This window comes from Lontra canadensis, unplaced genomic scaffold (assembly GCF_010015895.1).
Source record: "Lontra canadensis isolate GAN:19392208 unplaced genomic scaffold, GSC_riverotter_1.0 scaffold29, whole genome shotgun sequence".
NCBI lineage: Eukaryota > Metazoa > Chordata > Mammalia > Carnivora > Mustelidae > Lontra > Lontra canadensis.
Window position 1 is genome coordinate 2,518,166 of NW_022631023.1, and position 19,971 is coordinate 2,538,136.

Sequence of the window (19,971 nt, forward strand, 5' to 3'; positions counted from 1 at the left end):
GGAAGAGGGGGAGGGAGCACAAAGAAGCGACACGGGGGAGGAAAACCAGGAGGATGTGGTGTCCTGAGGCTCAGGGAAGGCGGCGTTGCCCAAAGCAGCACTGCCTGCGCCACGCGCTCCCGCGCTACCGAGCCGTAGTCGGCGGCAGGCCGGGGAGGCAGGGGCTCAGCTGGGTGGGGGGTGGGTGGTCGGGGGCCTAAAGCCCAGCCTCGAGGTCCCTCCCTTGGTCCGAGGTGCGTGGACGCAGGTCAGATACGCTGCTGGTTCGATGTGGCGTGACCGTGCGAGGACACACTCAGCATTGGACGCCGCCCAACGACGTGGGGTTGAACCTGCGGCGGTGACGCCGCGTGTGGCTCACAGATGGGCTCCGCAGGCGGTCTCAGGAGAGGCCCCGACGACGTTCTGCACAGTGGCCGTGTCGCCGACTCTTTGGTGGCAGGGCAGGAACTCAGCTGGAAGGGCTCCTCCCGCCACCGGAAGTGCCGGGAAGCCCCCCAGCCCCGGCTGTTTCTGCTTCCCACGCTGACCCCTGGCGGGACGCTGCAGGCTGCAGAGCCCCCTCCTGGAGCAGCGGCACAGGCGGCCGCCGACCCCGCCCTCTCCCGCCAGCGCCAGCTGTTGCCGGGGTGACCGTGTGCTTCCGTTCGGAGAAGTTTCATTTAGCAGATTGCGATTTTTGTGAGGAGGAGTTAAAAATAAAATAATACTTTAATCGTTCTCGTCACTTAGCAGGATTCTGCCGTCAAACCTTTTGTGGTCGCCTTGAAGTTCGTGGGTCTTGTCAGTCTCTGTGTCCTTTACTGCAGGCGGCTTGACGTGGGCTCCCCCTCCCTTTCCCATGCTCGTGTGTCAAGATTATCGCTACTTTCCCCAGACGTGCTGCCTTTTTGGGTTGGTTTCGTCTTTCGTCAGTTCCTTGGGGGAAGGTAGGGCCGATGTGGGGCTTCCCTGGAGCGGCCCCGGTGGCAGAAGAGCTCGGCTGCTGGCCGAGGGGCCGTTCGCAGGTGGCCGACGAGACGCCTGGCCGGGGTTAGACGCTACCCGGGAGAGCGCGCGCACCGGCTTTCTGTGGAAGTGCCGCGTTTACTCAGACCGTTGTGTTCGCACGAGGACCCCCGTGGCCGGATCAAACATCGGGAGCGCGCCTGTCTTAATGCGTGAGGCTCAGTGATGTGTCCTGGTTAGGGAATGAGAGAATCGGGCTTGGTTGGCCTGTGAAGACGGGTTTTGGTTTTATTTTAATGGATTTTTCCTCCACCACAGCACAGAAAAGTAATTTGAGAGACATCTTCTGTGGTGTTTCAGGAGGAACATGCATTTACATCTATGTGTGACGGCACGTGGGGGGCCCGTAACCTGAAACAGTCAGACGTCATCGTTGGGCCCTTGGGATAGGTGGGAAAGCGTGTTCTGGCCGGAGTGTCCTGCTTCGCCGGAAGGACACCAAAGGCCGCGTGGCGAGCACGGGTCGCCGGTGGAGAGTGGGCTGAGGTCCGTTCCCTGTGGTGTGGAAGTTGCTGTTTGTGGAATGCCAGCCCCGTGCCGAGCGTCTCGGAGGACGCTTTGATACTCTCCTCGTTTGGTCCTGACGGTAACGATGTGGGTGATTTAACAACCAAGGCCTAGCGAGCCTTCGTTTCGGTACTTTTGCTGAGCTGGTGCCGGCGAGTGGCTCTGGGTGACGTGTGTCCCCTCCGTAGGCCGCTGCCCTCTGTCCTGGAGGAGCTGCCCGCTCGCCTCAGGTTCTCGTCTACGCGTTCAGTGTAGGAATTTGCCAAGACGAGGGCGGTCACCCGGTCAGTCGGGGAAGGGAGCTGTGTGTGTTCATTTCAGGCCTGACTGTGGGCAGAAGGGCCCTCTGAACGTGCGTGGGAGCGCGCGCGTGTGTGAGCGTGTGTGTGAGCGAGCATGTGTGTGTCAGCGTGTGTCGGTAGATGTGTGTGAGCGTGTGTGAGCGTGTGTGTGAGCGTGTGTGTGTGAGCAAGTGTGTCAGGAACATGTGCGTGAGCGTGTGTGTGTGACCGTTGGGAGCATGTGTGAGAGCATGTGTGTGAGTGTGAACGTGTCGGGAACGTGTGTGAGCGTGTGTGTGTTGGGAGCATGAGCCTGTGTGAGTAGTGTGTGCAAGCATGTGTGTCAGGAGTGTGTGTGAGCGTGTGTGTGAGCGTGAGCGTGTGTGAGCGTGTGTGTGCGTGTGTGTGCGTGTGAGCGTGTGTGTGTGCGTGTGTGTGAGTGTGAGCATGTGAGTGTGAGCGTGTGTGTGTGAGTGTGTGTGTGAGCCGTCCTTTAAGGAGCCAGTTCAGCCATCAGGAAATCCATCGTGCTGGGTCTGGTAGGTTTTCCTTGTGTCCGCGTGAGTGCCTGCGCTTGGGAAGTGTGGCGCTGGGAGTCAGTGCCTGGGACAAGATCTGACATAGGGTGTGTGGGTGTCTCGGTGACATGTCCTTGTCCTCTAGGCCTCATTTAGCTGTGGCCTGATTCCCGGAGTGCTGTTTCGCCACGTCCTTCCTTCTCCTGCCCTGTGGGGTGGGTGTGGGGTAGATGGAAACACCCGTCATCGTCTGGGGAACCAGGGTCCGGGGGGCCCAGTTTGGGACGCATGGAGCTAGCGTGGCGGTGATGATGCATGTGTGTGGAGAAAGGGAAGGGATAGTGAGGGGAGAGGTGGGCAAGGGGAGTTCTTCGAGCTTCTTTCCTTCCTGTCGGGCAGGTGTGCCTGTCTCAGGGCTCCTTTCTAAGGAACCTGGGTCAGCACGTACCAGCTTCAGGGTCTGTGTTCAAAGAAACGCAATTTAAGAATTCTTTATCCTTTTGTTGAAATCTGGTTACATCCTGGCCTTCCAGTTTGAATTTTCCCCCAAATCCCTGCAGATAATAATAGGGAAGTTGCCTGCCACTGAGCCTGTGGCCAGCAGTCAGTCCTCCGGCCCAGCAGCCGGCCCATGGGGTCGGCGTACCTTGCAGAGCCAAGCCGGTTATGGGCGTGATGTGTTCCTTAAGCCTGCCGGCAGGCACGCTCCTTCCAGATGCTGCTGCTGGGGACAGATGTGGCCATGTGAGCTGAGTGCTTCTCAGAGGTGTCTGTGACAGACACCAGTGACGGGAGAGCTCAGAACTGTGAAGGGTGTCACCCAGGGAAGTCGCGGCTGACTTCGAATTTGCCGGTGGGTCTCCTAGCCCACTTCTCTCTCCCACATTCTCCGCATTCCGCAATGTCGAAACGTTTACAAAGAGATCTGTGTACTGTTTCGGAGGAAACACGGTATGGTGCAGTGATTTCCTGTCCCTCTCAGTGCTCAGCAGGACTTCGTGAGAAGAAAACATCCCCAGAATGTCAGGAGGGGACTAAACGGATAGAAATGTAGAAAAAAGCCAAGCAGACTGTTACTTCATTTGTTTCGAGTTGCCAGAGCTTTAATAACGAGATAATGCTTAGGAGAACAGCGTGGGCTCACTTGTCTGATTTTCAAGAAGAGGCAAAGTGACTCTGTGTCCATAGGAGTCAGGACGTCGGTTGTGAAAGGACAGGGATTGACTGGAAGGGAAGGGGCATGAGGGAGCTTTGTGGTGACAGAAGTGTTGCGTATCCCATCAGGATTACGGTTCAGACGGGTGTGTACACGTGTCAAAACTTTCTGAGTTGTGCAGGTAAGATCTGTGCAGTTGATGCAGAATTTAACTTCATTTTGATAAGACCATCCAAGAAAAATGGAGGGTTTTTTCCACATAATTTTACACTCTGTAGTAATTAAGAAGCAGAGCTTATTGTACGTGTCCTTACTTTTATTCTTTTCGTTCTTTGTTTTTTCTTGGTCTTCCAAGATTATTTCTTTTATCACTTTTCTCCTGTTTAGGGAATGTCCTTTAGCAGTTCTCTCTTCAGTTTATTCCCTCAGACTTAGAGAAACGTTGCAGAAGTGGTGCCTATAAGATCGTACAAAGAAAGAAAAAAATACTGAAAGCTGTGTGAGAAAAATGGCACGTCAGCCACGGGAGAAAAGTAATTCAGTGATACCCTGCTTCCCTGATGTTAGCGCCTTCTGGAGCCACAGACGAGTTACTGACACAGGAGAGCCACGTCGGTGCCCTGCTAGAGCCTCGTCTGTAGCTTCCATCCGAATCTTGACAATTTTCCTACTAATCTTCTTTCTCTGAAAACAGGTAGAACTCACAAACAATGAAATTCAACTATTTACACTGTACGATTCCGTCATTTTAGTACGTTAACAGTTGTGCAAGCGTGACGCGGTCTTCCTAATTTTAGAGTATTTTCATCACTACTGGTGGGAATCACCAGCCCATTAGCAGCCGCTGCCGTTCCCTTCCCCCAGCCCCTGCAACCCGCGAATCTGCTTTCTCTGTCTATTCGAGTCCTTTAATCTGGGCCATTCACAAAGCGGGAATTTTGTCATTTGTGAGTTCTTTCGTTGAGCGTGTTTTCACGGGTCGTCTGTGCTGTACTGTGTGTCAGTCCGTCCTTCTGTTGCCAAATAATGTTTTCCTGCGTGGATACACCACATGCTGTTTGTCCACTTGTCACGTGATGGGCACTTGGGGGACCCCCATCCTGGGGCTGTGTTGCGACTTGTGAAGTTAGCACTGGTGAGGTGCAGCGAAGCCGCCCAGATGGCCAGCGGTGGCTCAACAGCAGGCCACCAGAGGGATTGGGAAAGAGGTCCTGGAGGGGCCTGTGAGGGCCACATGGGGAGGGAGGACAGAGTGCAGACACAGGGCGGCAGGACATGGGCCGGGTACCTATATCAGGGTCTGTGGGTGAGTGCTCTGGGCTCCTGGGTGAGGGCTGGACAGAAGAGTGGGGCTCTGGGAAGTCCCATGGGGCTCCATCGAAGACGCACGTCAGGGGAAGGTGCTGGGAGGTGGGGCGGGGCTGGTCCTCAGGGCTGCGGGAGAAGTCCTGCCGGGAACTGCGTTTGCTTGAGACTCGCTGGGCTGTTTCCTAGGGCACCTGTGTGCTTGAGCGCCTGCTGTCAGTTCCCGGTCCCTTCAGGTCCCTTGACCGAATGGAAGGGACGGTGCAGCTAAGCTGTGGTCTCAGCGGGGACGTCACTGAGCGGGGCTGCGGCGAATGGTCCCGGATGCGTTTTGTGTGGTGCAGCCTTGCTGTGAGAGTAGTCTGCTGGTGACAGAGTGTCTAAGTTTTCTTTCATCTGAGGACGTCTGGAGTTCCTCTTCATTTCTGAAGGACATTTTCACTGGGTATCGGATTCTGGTTGATGGTTCTTTTCTTCTGACACGTAGGAAGTGTTGTGTCACTTTGCTCTGGCGCCTGTAGTTCCTGGTGAGGGATCCAATATCGTTGGATTGTTTTTCCTCCCACAGGCAACGTCTCAGTTCTCTCTTGCAGCTTTCAAGATTTATTTGCTTTGTTTTCAGTTTTCAGAAGTTTGGCTATGATGTGTCTTGGCATAGATTTCTTTCGTGTGTGTGTGTGTGTGTGATTTTATTGTTTTGTTCAGTGTTCCCAGAGTCATTGCTTATGCACCACACCCCGTGCTTCACACAATACATAGATTTCTTGAGGTCCGTCCCAGTTTGAGTTTGCTCAGCTTTTTAGATCGGTAGGTTTGTGTTCTGCCGAATAGGGTAAGACTCCGCTCTTGTTTCTTAGACTGCTTTCCAGCCCTGCGATGAGACGAATGTTAGATCTCCTTTATGGTCCCACTGGACCCAGGGGCTCTGTGTTTTTTTTCTCTTTTTTCTCTCTGTTATTCAGGTTGGGTAATTTCTGTGGTGCTATCTTCCAGTTCACTGATCTTTCCTCTGTCCCTTCCTCTTTATCAAGTTTTTAATTTCACTTACTGTATTTTTCAGTTCTAATGTTTCCCCTTTGTTCTTCTTTATATCTTTGATTTCTTTGCTGAGATTTTTTTTTTCATTCACTTCCAGCAGGTTACAATAGCTCATTGAATAACTTTTATATCAGCTGCTTAAAAACTCTTGTCCGATTATCTTCATATCTACATTGTTTTTGTGTTGGAGTCAGGTGAATGCCTTCTCTCACTCTGGTTGAGTCACTCATCTCCCAACTTGTACCTGAGCCATCTTAGGAATGTTTTCTGTCTCAAGTAATAAGTCTCCCGTGATTATTTTAAAAGATAAAGTGAGTAGTAAAAGCTCAGAATTTGCTAATCTGTGGCCTGAACAGACCTAAGTTCTGTGTTATTTTCCTCCTGTAGAGTACATAAAGTGATTACCTTTCTCTTCGTCTGTGTTCCCTCCCAACCGGATTCTCTCCTTCATGTGCGTTTGCCTTCCTGCTTCCGTCTGTGTACCCGTGCCGTCCTCTCTCTTGGTGTACTTCCTTGTTAGGCGGAGCATGTCCTGCCAGGTCTCCAGAGAATGGGTGTGAGGGAGACAAAGCTTCTGAGATAGTATGTGTTTGGATAATGTTTATTTTACCCTCACCTAAAGTAGTCATAGTTTGGCTGGGTATAGAATCTCAGGTTAGAATTATTTTTTTATTTCTGAATTTTGAAGACTATTACTGTATCTTCTAGTGTCCAGTGTTGAGCAGTTTTGACTCCTAACTCTTTGTATCTGACCTGTTTTTTCCTCTAGAAGCGTATAGAATCTTCTGTTTCATATTTTGAGCTGAAATTTTATGCTGATTTGACTGGGGTATTACATGTATATTTTATTAATGTTGGTAGAAACTAAAGGGGCCCCTTTCAGTTTGGAAACTTAGGTCTTTTAGTTCTAGTAATCTTTTTTCAATTATTTTGAATTATTGAGTCATTACTGAGTGATTCCCTTTCTTTGTTGACTCAGTTTTCTCTTTTTGGACTATCTGTGATTTGAATGTTTAGCCTCCTATTCTAGTCCTCTTTTTCTTCTGTTCTCCATCTCTTTGTATTTTTTTAGTACCACTTCTAAAAAACTTTTTATTTATTTTTTAAATTTCTTTTCAGTGTTCTAGAATTCATTGTTTATGCACCACACCCAATGCTCCATGCAGTACGTGCCCTCCTTAATACCCACCACCAGGCTCACCCAACCCCCACCTCCTTCCCCTCCAAAACCCTCAGTTTGTTTCTCAGAGTCCACAGTCTCTCATGGTTCATCTCCCCCTCCAATTTCCCCCAACTCACTTTTCCTCTCCATCTCCTAATGTCCTCTGTGTTATTCCTTATGTTCCACAAGTAAGCGAGACCATATGATAGTTGACTCTCTCTGCTTGACTTACTTCACTTGGCATAATCTCTTCCAGTCCCGTCCGTGTTGCTACAAAAGTTGGGTGTTCATCCTTTCTGATGGAGGCATAATACTCCATAGTGTATATGGACCACATCTTCCTTATCCATTTGTCTGTTGAAGGGCATCTGGGTTCTTTCCACAGTTTGGCGACCGTGGCCTTTGCTGCTATGAACATTGGGGTACAGATGGCCCTTCTTTTCACTACCTCTGTATCTTTGGGGTAAATACCCAGTAGTTCTGCAACTTTATTTTCCATCCTTCCTATGGAGAGCTTCATCTCTACTATCATGCATTTAATTTCTAGGGGCCTTTTTTTTGGAATTAAAAAATGTAACATCTCATTCTTGAATAATGGATGATATAACTTCTTCTATCTCATTGAGGAAGGTATTAATATTTTCTAAAAATTTTCTTCTTGTTGCTCACTCTTTTCTTTTCCCTCCTTTTGTTTCTGTTGAAAATGATGACCATCTTTTTCTCAGAGATCTGGTGATACGCATTGTCTTCTCATGTTTAAGGGTGAGATTCGTAGTACAACACCCATTTGTGATGAAAAACCCTCAACAAAGTAGGTCTAGCGAGAACTTACCTCAACATAATAAAGGCCAGATATAAAGAACCCACAGCGAACATCATAATGGGAAAGACTGGGAGCTTTCCCCTGAGGTCAAGGTCAAGACAAGGATGCCTACTCTCATCACTTTTATTCAGCGTAGTGCTGAAAGTCCTAGCCACGGCAATCAGACAACACAAAGAAATAAAATCATGCAAATTGGTAAGGAAGAGGGAAGACGTTCACTATTAGCAGATGACACAATACGCTATATAAAGAACCCCAAAGACTCTACTAAAAACACTATTGGACCCGATACATAAATTCAATAAAGTCACAGGATACAAAAACCAGCAAAGAGAAACATGTTGCATTTGTGTACACTAATAACCAAGCAGCAGAAAGTGAAATTAAGAAAACAATCCCATTTACAGCTGTACCAAAAACAATAAAATACCTAGGAATAAAGCTAACCCAGGAGGTGAACGATCCACACTCTGAAAACTATAAAGCATGGATGAGAGAAATTGAAGGTGACGCAAAGGAATGGGAAGACATTCCGTATTCATGGATCAGAAGAACAGATACTGTTAAAATGCCCATATACCCAACGAATCTGCAGATCTAATGCAATCCCTATCAGAATGCATGTTTCACAGAATGAGAATAAACAGTTCTTAAATTTGTATGGAACCATGAAAGACCCCGAATAGCCAAGGCAACCCTGAAAATGAAAAAGCAAAACAAAACTGGAGGTTTCACAATTCCAGACTTCAATTTATATTACAGAGTTGTAGTAATCAAAATAGTATGGTACTGGCACAAAAAGAGACACACAGACCAATGGAACAGAAATAAACCCATAATTATATGGTCAATTAATCTTTGACGAAGGAGGAAAGAATATGCAATAGGAAAAAGACAATTTCTTCAACAAATGGTGTTGGGAAAAGTGGACAGCTACACGCGGAAGAATGGAACTAGATCACTTTCTTATACCACACACAAAAATAAATTCAAAATATATTAAAGACCTAAATGTGAGACCTGGAAACATAGAAATCCTAGAGGAGAACACATGCAGTACTTTCTCTAACATCAGCCATAGCAACATTTTTCTAGATCTCTCTCCCAAAGCAAGGGAAATAAAAACAAAAATAAATTATCGGGACTTCTTCAAGAAAAAAAAAAAATTTCTGCACAGCCAAGGAAACATCAATAAAACTGAAAAACAACTTGTAGAATGGGAGAAGACGTTTGCAAATGACCTATCCAACGAAGGGTTAGTATGCAAAATACATAAAGACTTGATACAACCCAACACAGAAACCCCAGATAATCCAATTTAAAAAATGGCTGGAAGACCTGAACGGGCAGTTCTCCAAAGAAGACATTGAAATGGCTAAAAGACAAATGAAAAGATGCTTAACATCACTCATCAGCAGAGAGATGGAGATCCAAACCACAGTGAGATCCCACCTCACACCCGTCAGGATGACGAAAATCAACAACACGAGAAACGACAGGTGTTGGCGAGGATGTGGAGAAAGGGGAGACTTCGTGCACTGCTGCTGGGAATGCAAGCTGGCGCGGCCGCTCTGGAAAACAGTACAGAGTGTCCTCAAAAGGTTAAAAACGGAGCAACCCTATCACCCAGTATTTGCAGTACTGGATATTTACCCCAAAATATAAGAGCACTAATTCAAAGGGATACGGACACCCCTATGTGAGAAGCACTATTATTTACAGTGGCCAAACTGGGGAAGCAGCCCAGGCGTCCAGTGACTGATAAACGGATAAAGATGTGGTGTGTGTGTGTGTGTGTGTGTGTCACACGTATACATACGTACACATATATATACATGTATATAAAATGGAATATCACTCAGCCACCAAAAAGAATGAAATCTTGCCATTTCCAATGATGTGGATGGAGTTACAGAGTACAATGCTAAGCAAAAGGAGTCAGAGAAAGACAAACGCCATAGGATTTCCCTCGTGCGGAATTCAAGAAACAGAAACGAGACACATGAGTAACGGATGAAAAAGAGGCAAACCAAGAAACAGACCCTTCCCTGAACAAATTGACGGTCAGCAGAGGGGAGGTGGGCGGCGGGACGGGTAAGATGGGCAGTGGGGATTCCAGAGTGTGCGTGTGGTGACGAGTAACGCGTAGGAGTGCTGGATCGCGGCACGGTACACCTGAAACGCGCGCAGCACCGTGTGTCACCTCCACTAGAGGGGACGGTGGGAGCGGTTTCTGCCGCCGGACGTCCCGCCTGTGGTGCGGTCGGGAGCTGGACTGCGGTGAGAGCCGGCGCAGCCGCTCCCCGGGAACCCACGGGCCAGCACCGTTCACGCTTTCTCAGATTGGCCGCAGAGGACTCATGTAGTCTCCTGTCTGCAGGGCAGAGGCCTACGGACTCTGGAAACACAGTAGGGAGGACGGGGTGTCTTCGAATTTATGGGTATGTTTTTGCATAATTCATGTGTTCTCCAGAGAGAGCATCCTTCTTCACTTGTGCCTGAGGTCCCTGCCCCAGATTGTTTAGAAAATAGATAACCAGGGGTGCCTGGGTGGCTCAGTGGTTTAAAGCCTCTGCCTTCAGCTCAGGTCATGATCCCAGGGTTCTGGGATTGAGCCCCGCATCGGGCTCTCTGCTCAGCGGGGAGCCTGCTTCCTCCTCTCTCTCTGCCTGGCTCTCTGCCTACTCGTGATCTCTCTCTGTCAAATAAATAAATAAAATCTTAAAAAAAAAAAAATATATATATATATATAGATAACCAGTCCTTGAGGGAAAAAGCAATGGCTTAGGGGAAGGGAGTAAGGAAGAGGGTCCAGAGATGAAATTTTTTCCTCTTTTTTAAAGGTCTGTGTTACTGAGTTGTAATTTTATGTGGGGTGAAATCCACTTAACCAGTACAGAGTTCCAAGACTTGCGACATACGCGTCACATCCATGTAAACTGTAGTTAATACCCAGGACGGTTTCATCTCCGCAGAGTCGTCCTGTGCCATGGTGGGATCGTCCCCTCCCACTGCCAGGCCTTGGCAACTGCAGGTCTCTTCTCTCTTCCTGCGGCTTTGACGTCTTCAGAGGCGTATGTATGCAGTCACGTGTGCAGATTTTAAAGTCCAGCTTGTTTCTCGGCATAATTCGAGATTTATCATGTTTTTGTGTGTATCAGTTGTTAATTTATTTTATTGCTATTTACATTTTTACCCTACGGAGATGCCATGGTCTCTTTTTATCTATTCATCAGTTGAAAGATGTTTGGGTTATTTCCAGATTTTCACAACGATGAGTAAAGAAACTGTGAGTAAAATATTTGAAAATACATTTAACCAAAGTAGATACATGAATGGGAAGTGAGCACGTGAAAAGATGTGTCTTTTCCAATATTTTGACAATTCTTATTGGGTGGTTTGTTTTATTATTAGTAATTATTCAGTAATTTTGAGTTTATACTCTGTATTCAGTTGTTTTTTTTTTTTTTAAATAAATCAGATACATGTTTTACAAGTATTTTCTTCTGGCCTACTGGTTCATCTTTTCATTTCCTAACTATATCTTTGGAAGAGCAGATGTTTTTAATTTTGATAGCGCTTACTCATTTTTTTCTTCTATGGATTATGCTTTTGGTTTTATATCTGAGAAATTCTTACCAAACTCAAGATTACAAAGATTTTCTCCTGTTTTCTTCAGAAGTTCTTGGTGTTTTAGGTTTTACATTTAAGTCTATTATTAATTTTCATGTAAGTTTTGTATGTGAGGCAAGGGATGTATTTAAGTTCTCTGTTTTTATGTATGAGTGTTCAATTTTCTCCAGCACTGATTGTTGAAAAGGCTATTATTTCTCAAATTAATTAATTTTTTTATGGTGCAAAAGGTGCTTTAATTATAGCACAGGTCCATAGACTAGAAGAGTTGCACTGGGTTTGGTGAGGAGCATCTGATTATACATACTTCTAAGTTTGTGGAGGGAGGGGCAGGGGTAGAGATAATGTACATTTCTAAGGAATTTCTGTTTGCTGAAAGTAGGGAGTACTAGTACGTGGAAGGTCTGTCTATTTGTCAAGATAAGGTTGTATTTAGTCTTTGATGAAATATCTACATTAAGACAGCCATGAGTTACTTGAGGAATCCTTTTTTTTTTTTAAAGATTTTATTTATTCATTTGAGAGAGATATCACAAGTAGGCAGAGAGGGCGAAGCAGGCTCCCTGCTGAGCAGAGAGCCTGATGTGGGGCTTGATCCCAAGACCCTGAGATCATGACCTGAGCCAGAGGCAGAGGCTTTAACCCACTGAGCCATGTAGGCGCCCCTCCTTTTAAATTAATTAATTTAAGTAATCTCTACATCCAGCATGGGGCTTGAACTCATAACCCCGAGATCAAAATTCCTACTCTCTTCTAATGGAACCAAGACAGGTAACCTGAAAAGGCTATTTTTTTTTTTAATTAAAATGCATTTCTTAAAAAGAATATAAAATGCCATTTATATGTTTATATGTTTGTTGAGATTTTACAAAACTGTGGTGTGTTCCAGTGTTTTCTAATCCTGTTTCTTTCTTTCCTTTCTTTTTTTTTTTTTTTTTTTTTAATTTTATTTATTTGCGAGAGAGGGCATGAGAGGGGAGAGGTCAGAGGGAGCAGCAGACACCCCACCAAGCAGGAAACCCGATGTGGGACTCGATTCTGGGACTCCCAAGATCATGACCTGAGCTGAAGGCTGTCGCCCAACCAATGAGCCCCCCCAGGCTAATCCTGTTTCATTTATCTCTGTGGTTGTCCCTTCACCAGTATCACACTGTCTTGATAACTCTTAAGTCTTGAAATCAAGTACTCTGAGTCTTTCACTGTTTTTCTAAACTGTTTTGGCTGTCTTAATTCCTTTACTTTTCCAAAGAAAATTGAGAATTAGTTTGTTGATTCTACAAACAAGCTTACTGAGACTCTGGCTGGGAGTGTGCTGGGTGTGGATCACTGGGCAAGTTGACATAACAGTATTGGGTCCTCTGGTCCATAAGCATGTTCTCTCTCTTAGTTTACTTACATCATCATTAATTTCTTACATCGGTGTTTTATGGTTTTTAGCATACAGATCTTGCACACATTTTGTGAGATCTATACCTAAATGTATTTTGGTTTTGGTGCTATTGTGAATGATAGTCTTTTAAAAAAAATTCCGTTTCCAAAGTATTGTTACTGATAGGTGGATACAGTTGGTCATCGCGGGCTGACCTTGCTCAACTCAATTGTTCAGGGCTTCTGTGTTCTTACTGATTTTCTTTTCCTTACTTTTTAAAAATCAGTAATGGAAATAACATTCAAGTTTTCAGCTCTAACTGAGAATCGATTTGCCCGTAGAGTTCTATCCTATTTTGCTGTGTCTTTTGAAGCTCTGTCATTTGGTACATCCATACATAATTGAGACTTTTCTGTCTTCTTGGTGTGTGACCGCTCTGTGAGTAGGCAGTGTTACTCCGTGGTCCTGGTAACATTTCCTGTTCTGAAGTCTACTTTGTTTGGTAATAATATAGGCTCTGTAGCCATCTTCTAAGTAGTGTTTGGTGTATTTTAAATATTTGTTTTTACTTTTAACCTCTGTCTTTGTATTTATCTTGAGTGTCCTGTGACCAATGTATAGCGAAGTCTTGCTGTTTTATGCATCCTCTGGCTTCTAATCGGTGTTTTTTTAAATTTTTATTTCTTTTCAGTGTCATCGGTGTGTCGATACTATTTGCATTTAATGTATAGAGAAAAATAGAAAAATATCTCTGGTTTCTTTTTTCCTCTTTTTTTGTTCGCTGTTAGATTATTTTAATATTCTATTTTATGGTACTGTTGGCTTATCATTTATGCTTTAAACCCTTTTTTTATGACTTGCCCTAGGGTCTACATTACAATCAGATGCACTCTAGGAATGTACATTGGTGTTTCCCATCTATGAATCCTGTTTGGTTCAGATTTGTTTTCTAGCTGGGTCATGTCTGGGTCTGGCCCTGTGGATTACTTCGTCACTCCACCGTGGGCCTTTTGTTTCCCTTGTTTGTCGTAATTTCTGATTGGATGTTGGACATTGTGTGCAGAGCAAAAGAGCGGACTTTTTCTGTAACGGGCTGAATAGTAAATATCTTTCAGGCCATATGTGGTCTCTGCTGCACATTCTCCCCCCCCCCCCGCTTTTAAAAAAGTGTCCCTTTAAAATGTAAAAATCACTCTTCACTCACAGCCTGTACAGAAATGGCTCATGGGTGGTATTTGGTCTCTGGGTCATAGTGAGCCGGCCTGTCTACAGCAGGGGTGAGGTCAGCATGGCCATGGACAGGGCCGTGCATCCTCTCTTGCAGGGCTGTCGGTGTGCGGTGAGATGGGTGTGGGTTTTGTTCTCGCCTTCTGTGCACCGCGGGCTTCCAAGTCTCCTCTCTTCCTCCTGCGGCGTGAGGCGAGAGCTGGGCTGCCCGAATGCCTTCCTCGGCACCCTGCTCCCCCCCGTGTGGCTGACCCTCCCTTTGTGCCTATGTTTAGGGGTCACCTTCCTTCCTCTCGCTCTTTTCCTGGCCATAGATGGCTGTTACTGGCTGCTGGGAGTTTGCTGCACTGATTAAGGGGGATAAGGGAAGTTCTTTGTTGTTTTGGGTCAACACCTGTCCATCTGCATCTGGGTGCTGGGGCCTTCCCAGTGATCCTGTCCTCCTCCCTGTGGCAGCCACACTCTGCCGCGGGTCTCTGGCCGGCCTATACTGGGGGAAGTTGCCATGTCCTCCCCCAGAGTAGGAGGACTCAAATGGTCCAGGCCCAGGACGTCCTGCCCTCCGTCCTGGGTGGAGCACTGCCATCTTCACTGGGCCCTGGAGGCCCGGCTCAGCACGGGGTCTGTGGCAGCATCCACACACGGCAGCTCTCAACACAGACTTCCCGAGTCTGCTCTTGCGATCCACTCACTTGTTCAAAGAGTTAAGCGTAGCGCTAAGAAAGAGGGATTGATTTTGAGCCTGGTTCCCATCACGGCATCCGGCCGAGAGTGGACGGACGGCACATTGAGGCTTCCCGGTCAGCAGGCGCAAGGAGCAAGACAGCTGGAGCCTCCTGGTTACGGCTGTGGCTCCGCGCCGGGCTGTTCGCATCCAGCCATGCTGCGGCGCGTGCCCACCACTAGGTTCCCGGACTCGAGAGAGCCTTCCTCGGGAACAGGGCGGCACTGTGCGTCCTGCCGCCCATGACTCTGGGGCCCCAGGGAGCTGCCGTGCCTGTGCGGGGCTCGGGGGGACTGATGTGCTCCGAGTACAGACGGGGCAGTACCTCTTCCACAGTCTCCCGTGGCGCAGCCGCGGGCAGCACGAAGGCGCTCTTGTTTTTAGTTCCGCGTCTTTAGACTATCCGAGTGCGAGTGGTGTTGAGGATGGACGTCACTAAATCGGTGGTCATTGAGTTCTTTTGTGTCGCTCTTAGGCACTAAGCCTTTAACCTCAAGAAGCGACAGTGCCTCAGTCAGCTGGTGGTCACCGAGCCATCAGACCTGTCATTCCGAAAGGCTGAGAGCTCCTGAGGGTGACTTCACCGGTTCCTGCAGAGTCTCATTCTAACCAGAAGCGTTCCCTCTGTCCCCAGACCCGGACACAGAGGTGTGTCTGCATGTGCTGCGACTCGTCCAGTCTGTGGTCCTGGAGCCGGAAGTCTTCTCCAAGTCGGCCTCCGAGTTCCGGAGCTCCCTGCCCCTGCAGCGCGTCGTGGCCATGGCCAAGAGCCGCAACCCGCACCTGCAGACCGTGGCCCAGGAGCTCCTGGAGGACCTCCGCGCCCTGGAGCGTGACGCGTAGGGGCGCTCTGTGTGTCCCTTCCCCTCCCCCAGCCCCCACTTTGTGTTCCGAAACCGTCACCGTGCGCCACGTGTTATGGACGGTAGACTGTGAGTGACTTGAGAGGGACGTGAATGCGTATGTATCCACACCACTTCCTCCTGCAAGCGAGAGTGCCCGTGGGCGGCTGCTTGACCCGGCCAGGGGGCGGCCTGCAGAAGATCCATCCTTCCGGCGAGGCCCACGTCCAGGACCCGGAGGAGGGCCGTCTTAGAGCAGCTCCCGGTGCTCAGGGGACTTCCCGAGACCGCTGGGTTCCCCGGCACGAAGGGGATGAGATAGCCACGTGCCCCGCTGGTCAGCATTTTCCTGAGATACATGTTTTGAAAAACAATTCATTCTCTCTCTAGTAGTGATGATTGATTCCCTAAAATGCAAGTTCACCTTGAAGCCTTTCGGTGAACTTGCTAGTTCAGGTGACATTGGACGTTTCAGTTCTGTTTTTGGTGCCTGTTTTACTTTTGAATAAAGAAAGCCAGAAGAGCCACTGGTGTGCACGACTCCTGTGTTCTGAAACGCTCACTCTCAGGAAGCCGCTTACTGAGATGCAGATACTTGGTCGGTGGGAAGCACCGTCCTTACGCTGTTCTGGGCATTTGTACACTCGGAAGTCCCACTTTCCATACAGGAGAGATCAGGAACGGGCCTCCCCGACGAGCGCCCGGACGCTGGGTGAGTTCTTCAGATGACGTCTGCCGGAGTGTCCCAGGGTGCCCGCAGCTCGCAGATCCTTCTCAGCTGTGCCTGGGCCGCTGGCAGAGCAATGGAAGCGGGCGCGTGAGAGGGGACGTTCCGTCCGGGTCACCCCAGAGAGTCACATCAGGGAGCTCGTTCACTCCTTTCTTGGGCTGCTTCCCTCGTAGAGATGCTGCGGGCGCTCGGGCTCGGGGTACCTCTCGGGGTGAAGGAACGTGCCGCAGCCAGGTGCTGGGGGTCTCGTCCACCTCTGTAAGCTGCGTCTGCTGTGTGGCGCGCCCCAAGAGCTTCATCTTTCTAGCCAGGGGTGGGGAGGACAGCGCGGGTGGAGTCTCAGGGGCCGACAGACCGGGGAACGCCGTCAGGTCGGCGGAGTCAGAAAGCCGTGCGGGAGGTGGCTTGAGACCCATGGGTGCAGAATTTGGTCCATCTGTGTGCGCTGGCTTGGGAGGTCTGACCACCAGTGGGTAAAACTGAGGACGCTAGACTCTTTCTAGCGTGGAATTTTCTGTTTGTGTGTTTGTTAAGGTAATGGAAATAAACCCGTGTAATTCGCTCGCGCTGCCTCTAGAACGCAGGGTCTTTTCCTGCCAAAGATGGGATCGCAGCACAGAGGGACGCGGAACTGGGCCAAAGCCCAAGTTTTGTGTAGTTTGGCTAATTAGTAGATGGATGTGATAAAGGAGGGTAGTTCTCCTCCTCCTAATTATGAAGCGCAGTAGAGATAGCAAGATCCTCATGGAAACTCCTTCAGGGAAAAACGATGACATATGTTTTGAGCATATATCTCTGGAAAAGTACTTACGGCCAGTTTTAAGGAATGGCTTAGCCTTTCTAATATTTCTGCTTTTCATGTGAAGGTCAAGGAGACACTTGAGTTCTGACGAATTATGACCAAAAAAGCATGTGCTTGGCAGTGTTTAGGGTCTCTTGTAAATTTAAAATCAGAAATAAAGGCAGGAAAATGGTACCTGTATTTTTAAATTTATTATTTTTTAAAGATTTATTTATTTATTTGATAGACAGGGATCACAAGTAGGCAGAGAGGCAGGCAGAGAGAGAGGAGGAAGCAGGCTCCCCTCCGAGCAGAGAGCCTGATGCGGGGCTCGATCCCAGGACCCTGAGATCATGACCTGAGCCGAAGGCAGACACCCAATGACTGAGCCACCCAGGTGCCCCATTAAATTTATATTTTAAAGAATTCCTCTTCTATTAAGTTGAGGGTTTGGTGCTCAGTCTGTCTGTAAAGGCGTGGAGCCTGCCAGGCCAACAGCCAGGCCTCACGCCACCCCGCCCTGCCCCCAAGGGTGCTCGGAACTGCCCTTTTGCTCCTGGAGCTGGGGGAGCCTCGTTCCAAAGCAGACCCAGGCTGTGGCTTTGAGGCTGGATATCCTTAGTGGGGTCTGCGCATGGTGCTGGGCGGGGTGGAGGCGGCCTCATCCCGGAGGTGTACAGGGCCCCATGCCTTTTACTTAGTTCGGAGGATTTTGAAGTTAATGAGAGTAGCAAGCAGAGCACCATGAGGCCGGGGCTTGAAACCCGCCCTAGGCTGGCAGTCAGACTAGGGTCAAAGGAAGGTGTTAATGAGGGTTGTAAATGTGCCTGTTACCCTGGTTTTTCAGGACTGCCATGAGCTCCGCTGCCATGACATTAATGGGAACGGAAAAGGTTGATACATACTCTTGTAGACTTCCTAATTTCCTTAGAAGTCTCCAAGACAGACTTTGCCCTGTTTTCTTCTATGACGCAGATGCGGACTCCTGGGTGTAGGTGCTGGTGTAGTGGGGGACGCAGCATAGGATATAGCACCCCGTAGGGAGGCTGCGGGCTCAGAAGGAGGTAGGATGAACCCGGCAGAAGCTCTTTGCTCCTTTTCCAGGCCGGGCTCAGGTGGGGGGTCAAGAGACAGCTTGTACTCAGAACTCGTCTGTCATGCTCACGGCTGTCCCTCTGCTCTGAGAGTGTGCATGTTAAGAATTGTGTCCAGATGTAGACTAAGCGTGGAATTCCGTGGCATTACGTACATTCACGGTGTTGTATAACCACAGCCACTATGTCCAGAACTTTCTATCATACCAAGCAGAAACTCTGTACCCATTAAACAGTATCTCCTCATTGCCCCAGCTGCCCTCTTCCCAGCCCCTGGTGTCCTCTGTCCTGCTTCTGTCCATGGATTTGACAGCCCTACGAACCTCCTCTAAGTGGAATCGTAAAACATCTGTCCTTCTGGGTCTGGCTTGTCTTCAAGGTTCAGCCGTGTTGTGTCCTGTGTCAGTTCATCCCTTTTCATGGCTAAGTCACACTCCATTGGACCCACACACAGACACATGTCAGAGATACTGCGGGCTTGTTCCAGACCCCCACAACAGAGCCGGTATGGCAGTGAAGGCCGTCTCCCATCCTGGTTTCCCTGTTACGTGTGCAGGAGCGCCGTGTCAAAAAGCCACGATGTCCGTGTCTCATGAAGAGATTCTTTATTGCTAGAAAATGCTCACTGTCCTCCAAGCTTTCGGGGAGTTGCGATCCTTTTGCTGGTGGGAGGTTTCCCCTCGTTGCTGATGGCTGCCTACTGACAGGGGTGGTGGCGGCGGCAGGCTGGAGAGGCCCGGCAGCCTCGTAGAATCAGATGGGAATGATGCTTGCCCTTCCATGACTGATTTCTCTGCTGCATGTGATGCTGTTTGATGTCATCTGACCCACAGGAGAACTTCTCAAATCCTGGGGCTGCCGCATCAGCTAAGTGTGTCGCCGAATCGTTTGTGGCCATCCCAGCGGCCTCTACAGCATTCTCCTCAGCGGCGGATCCCCTCAGGAAACCGCTTCTTAGCTCATCCCTGAGAAGCAGCTGCTCCTCCTCTGCTCAAGTCTGACCCTGAGCATCTCAGCCCCACCTTCAGGCCCCACTTCTAATCCTAGTTTTCCAGCTGGTTCTAGCACATCTGCAGTGACTCCCCCACTGAAGTCTTGAGCCCTCCGAGGTCCCCCATGAGGGCCGGAATCGACCTCTTCCCACGAAGCAGGAATGTTCTCAATGGCCTCTAGAACGGGAATCCTTCCTGGAAGGTTTCATTTCATTTTGGCCAGGTCCATCAGAGGAATCACTGTCCATGGCCTCTGTCCCTTACGAAATGGATTTCTTAAATACTAAGACTAGAAAGTTGAAATGACTCCTTGACCCATGGGCTGCGGGAGTGGATGTTGTGACGGCAGCCGTGAAAACAGCGTCACTCCCATGGTCCGTCTCCACCAGCACTCATGGGGGACCCGGCGCGCTGTCAGCGAATGGCCAGATTTTGAAAGGAATCTCTTTTTCTGAGCTGTAGTTCTCAGCAATGGGCTTAGAACCTTCAGTAAGCCATGTTGTAAACATCCTGATTTCCTTCAAGAACCTTTTCTTTGCATTTGCCTTTCGGCCGTTTGGTGCAAGAGGGAGACCTAGCTTTCAGCCCAGCTCAGCCTTTGACATGCCTTCCTTACTAAGCTTAATCATCTCTTGCTTTTGATTCAATGTGAGAGACGTTCAACTCTCCCTTTCACTTGAACAGTCAGAGGCCATTGCAGGAGCCTTAATTGGTCTGATCTCAGTATCGTGTCTCAGGGAACAGGGAGGCCGAGGAGAGAGGGAGAGAGACGGGGGAAGAG

The 19,971-nt window shown here is 48.7% G+C and overlaps 1 protein-coding gene across 5 annotated transcripts in view; it reads left to right on the plus strand.

The window, feature by feature from the left end:
- HSF2BP (heat shock transcription factor 2 binding protein) overlaps positions 1–16,117 on the plus strand; it is a 100,974-nt gene extending 84,857 nt beyond the window's left edge. For all 5 annotated transcript variants that reach the window (XM_032865227.1, XM_032865230.1, XM_032865229.1 and 2 more), the window contains one exon: positions 15,386–16,117. In XM_032865227.1, the coding sequence (XP_032721118.1) occupies positions 15,386–15,594 (209 nt within the window). In that variant the 3' untranslated portion in view covers positions 15,595–16,117. The remainder of the gene's footprint in view (positions 1–15,385) is intronic.
- Positions 16,118–19,971: the final 3,854 nt, after the last annotated feature.